The sequence below is a fragment of the Bos javanicus genome, chromosome 15 (assembly GCF_032452875.1).
Source record: "Bos javanicus breed banteng chromosome 15, ARS-OSU_banteng_1.0, whole genome shotgun sequence".
Classification (NCBI taxonomy): Eukaryota; Metazoa; Chordata; class Mammalia; order Artiodactyla; family Bovidae; genus Bos; species Bos javanicus.
Genome location: NC_083882.1, coordinates 43,376,975 through 43,381,480, shown reverse-complemented (window position 1 = coordinate 43,381,480; position 4,506 = coordinate 43,376,975). Strand labels below are relative to the sequence as shown.

The following is a 4,506-nucleotide window of genomic DNA, read 5'->3' as shown; positions in this document are numbered from 1 at the left end:
AGGCATTCCAAATATTTACCTAATAAAAGTTGAAGAGCTTTTTTGAGAATCTAAAACTAATATTGGAATAAGGAACAGACTGAAGTTTTTATTATAAAGAAATGTGGGCATAATTTAAGTTTGCAATTTGCTAAATATTCACAAACTCAACAGGGGAGTCTCTAAGAGACAAAATAGTACCAACACCCAGAAAACCCCATATTACTTTCCAAGTCACTATTCACACTCCCAAAGGGACACTGGAAAAGCCTCTTAAGCAAAACCCAAAGCCAGTTTCACATTTCTCTATCAAACCATGACAAAGGAATTGGGGACTTCTCTGAAAGTCCAGTGGTTAAGAATCTGCCTGCAAGTACAGGGGCACGGGCTCTATCTCTGCTCTAGGAAGATCCCACGTGCCACAGAGCAACTAAGCCTCCTCGCCACAATTACTGATTCTGTTCTCTAGAGCCACAACTACTGAGCCCACGAACTTTAATTACTGAAGCCCAAGCACCCTAGAACCTGTGCTTCTGAACCAGAGAAGTCACCGAAATAAGACCGAGCAGCACAACTAAAGAGTAGCCCCTGCTCACTGCAACTAGAAAGAGCCTACACAGAGCCATAAGTAAATAAACAAAATATTGGTAAAAGTAACTTTACACCTTAAGGAGCGAGAAAAAGGAGCAAATTAAAACAATAGATAGCAGTAGGAAAGGAATAATAAGGAATAAAACGGAGACTAATACAATACAGAATGGAAAAACAATAGAGAAAAATCAATAAAACCAAGAGCTTGTTTTCTAAAAGAAAAAAAACTAACAAAATTCACAAATATTTAGCTAAAGTAAGATACGAAGCAAGAAAAATCAAAGTATTAAAATCAGAAAATGAATCATTACAGAACAAAGCTCATGTGCCCAACTCACAGTGAGGTCTAATAAACTGAAACATTGGAGCCTGGAACAGAGAAAGGTTTATTGAAGTAGGACATTTTTACAGATTTTACAGAAACAGAAAGGATTATAAGAGAATACTATGGCTTTTCATGAAGATGGCACCGAAAGCAGGGAAGGAAGTCCCTTCCCCTACCCAAACTGAAGCCAAAGCAAAGCGTTTGAAGACCAAGAAAGCAGTGCTGAAAGGGATCCACAGTCACAGAAAAAAGATCCGAAAGTCACCCACCTTCCAACAACCCAAAACACTGTGGCTCAGAAGGCAGTCCAAATATGCTCAGAAGAGTACCCCTAGGAGAAACAAGCTTGACTACTATGCCACCATCAAATTCCCCCTCACCACTGAGTCAGCCAGGAAGAAAATAGAAGACAACACACTGGTATCCTCTGTGGATGTCAAGGCTGACAAGCCCCATATCAGACCGGCTGTGAAGAAGTTCTATGACACTAATACGGCCAAGGTAAACACCCTGATTGGGCCTGATGGGGAAAAGAAGACATCTGATCAACTGGCTCCTGACTATGATACTTTGGCTATTGCCAACACAGTTGGGCGGAGAAGGCAATGGCACCCAACTCCAGTACTCTTGCCTGGAAAATCCCATGGACAGAGGAGCCTGGTAGGCTGCAGTCCATGGGGTCTCGAAGAGTCGGACACGACTTCGAGACTTCACTTTCACTTTTCACTTTCATGCATTGGAGAAGGAAATTGCAACCCATTCCAGTGTTCTTGTCTGGAGAATCCCAGGGACGGGGGAGCCTGGTGGGCTGCCGTCTATGGGGTCACACAGAGTTGGACACGACTGAAGAGACTTAGCAGCCGTAGCAGCAGCAACACAGTTGGGATCATCTAAATTGAGTCCAGCCGGCTAACTTTTCATGTAAAAGTTTTCACTAAAAGGAAAAAGAGAGAGCCAGAAGATACTATAAATAATTCTCTTCAGGGAGAAGAACTGGGTGGCAGGGGAACAGTGAGATTTTACTTTTTAAATTTTGCCCTGTATGCATGAATAATTAACCAATAACAACAATAAACGTATGAACCCAAGAACAGATAAAAATAATTTATTAAAGTGTAAATTATTTTTACTGTATTTTCTAAAGTATTTGCAATAGGTTTATGTTATTGTCACAATTTGAAATAAAAACAAAAAAGATTTTCTAGGTGTTTGTAGTGATAGTGTGCATACAATTTTTATTGTGTATCTTTAATATCAGGTCTTACCTCTTCTTTGACTAAAGGACTTTTGGTGAAAACAGCATCTTCTTCTTGGCTGTGAGCAGGAACTGGAACCCCTAAGTTTTGCATTCTCAGATGAGGGAACTGAACCGGGAATGGTAACAGTTTAGAAACAGAAAAAGAGTAGTTTCTCAGGAAGCCAAAGGAGGAGGATGTTATCCTAAAAATAGGTTGGAATGCAGTGGCTGGACTCAGGCATTTAGAACTCATTTTTAAGTCCGAGTGTTCAGGCAGCTGTCAGACAAGGCAGGCCAGAAGCCAGTGAAAAACAGCTGGTAAAGCTGGAAAGAAGTAGCAGGCTATGCATGTGGGGTAGGCAGGGTTGGCACCTTCATATACTGACACAGCAATGAGTTCTGTCCCCAAACTGAGTGGGAAAAGGCCTGGGCTCCAGTCAAGAGCAACCAGCCAGGTCCAACTCTGGATTGACATCACTCTTGTGCCAAAAGAATGCAGGGAGCTCAGACTGCCTTTTCATTTGGGCTGGGTGGAGAGAGTGTTGGCAAAAGTCCAGATGGTTCAAGGCTTTGAGGCTTGGCCCTCTGGCCCGTTTCTCTTAGTGCTGCTATTTGCCCAGGCCAGTAAAGAACCCTGGTCTCTACAGTCAAGATTATCGGAACAAATCAGAATAGAATAACTTTTAAAATAAGAACTTTTTTTTTGGCTGCGCTGGGTCTTCGTTGCAGCACACGGGCTGTCTCAAGTTTCGGCAAGCAGGGGCTACTCTTCCCTGTGGTGCATGGGCTTCTCAATGTGGCGGCTTCCGTTGCTGCAGAGCACAGGCTCTAGGGCTTCAGTAGTTGTGGTACACAGGCTAGGTTGCCCTGTGGCACGTGGGGTCTTCCCAGACCAGGGATTGAATCCATGTCCCCAGCATTGGCAGGAAGATTCTTAACCACCAGACCACCAGGGAGGTCCCTAAAAATGAACCTTTTTTTTTTTTTTAATGTTTTTTCCATGGGCCATGTCATCAATTATCATTATATTATAATAGCAAACTTGTATAGATTTTTTAAATTTTATATTGCCTCCCCAGTTGGAATGTAAGCTTCATGAGGACAGGGGATTTTTCTGTTTCATTCACCACTGTCTTCTCAAAGCTCAGAAGGATGCCTGGCACAAAATGTTGCTCAGCAAATTTTAGTTCAGTTACCAAAAAAAAAAAAAAAAAATCACTGCCAAAAAATTGTTAGAAAAAGTTCAAATAGTAAAGTTCAAAAAGTGAAAATTAAGAGTCTTTGTCCGTACCTCTAATTCTACCCACCCCCTACATAACCATTAAAACATTTTTGTGTGTACAATATTAATCCTAGAACAATCTGTCTTTTTATTATATCTTAAGCAGAGCACAATGCCTGGCATAGAAGAAAGTACTTGATAAAACTAGTTGAAAAGTCACTGAAAGAGTGGTAAGCAGTCTTGGAGTTGGGGTGGAGTGGCTAAAAAAAGGGTCGGCTGCTACAGGCTATTTCCTCAGCAAGTTAGGGTGAGTTCCTTGAGTTAAGTATTCATCTATATATCACACATGTCTCAGGAAGAGTGCCTAAACAGGACCAATTATTATTTTTTTGCTTGTCTTTGAATTAATTTTTATTGGAGTATAGTTGCCCTACAGTGTTGTGTTAGTTTCTACTGTACAGCAAAGTGAATCGGCTATACAAATACTTACGTCTCCTCTTTTCGGATTCCCCTCCCATTTAGGTCACCACAGAGCACTGGATAGAGTTCCCTGTACTATACAATAGGTTCTCCTTGTTGTTGTTGAGTTGCTCAGTCGTGTCCGACTCTTTGCAACCCCATGGACTGCAGCGCACCAGGCTTCCCTGTCCTTCACTATCTCCCAGAGCTTGCTCAAACTCATGTCCACTGAGTCAGTGATGCCATCCAACCATCCCATCCTCTCTCAACCCCTTCTCCTCTACCCTCAATCTTTCCCAGCATCAGGGTCTTTTCCTGTGAAGCAGCTCTTCACATCAGGTGGCCAAAGTATTGGAGTTTCAGCTTCAGCATCAGTCCTTCTAATGAATATTCAGGACTGATTTCCTTTAAGATTGACTGATTTGATCTCCTTGCAGTCCAAGGGACTCTCAAGAGTCTTCTCCAGCACCACAGCTCAAAAGCATCAGTTCTCATTAGTTATTTATTTTATACATAGTATCAGTAGTGTATATATATGTCAATCCCAATCTCCCCGTTCATCCCACCCCAAGGAACAATTATTTATTAAGCACTTTCTCCATGACCCAAGCATACAATGAGGAGAAAGGTTTGATTCCCCAGCCTGCTGCATTACGTCTGGCTTCCTTGAATAAGACCTCTTGCCCTGTTAAA

The 4,506-nt window shown here is 41.9% G+C and overlaps 1 protein-coding gene across 1 annotated transcript; it reads left to right on the top strand.

Moving 5' to 3' along the window:
* Positions 1-423: 423 nt before the first annotated feature.
* Positions 424-1,597, top strand: LOC133261961 (large ribosomal subunit protein uL23-like; the record flags this gene model as incomplete). Its single annotated transcript, XM_061440835.1, has 1 exon — positions 424-1,597. A coding segment is annotated over exon 1 (570 nt), but the record flags the coding sequence as incomplete, so codon positions are not given.
* Positions 1,598-4,506: the final 2,909 nt, after the last annotated feature.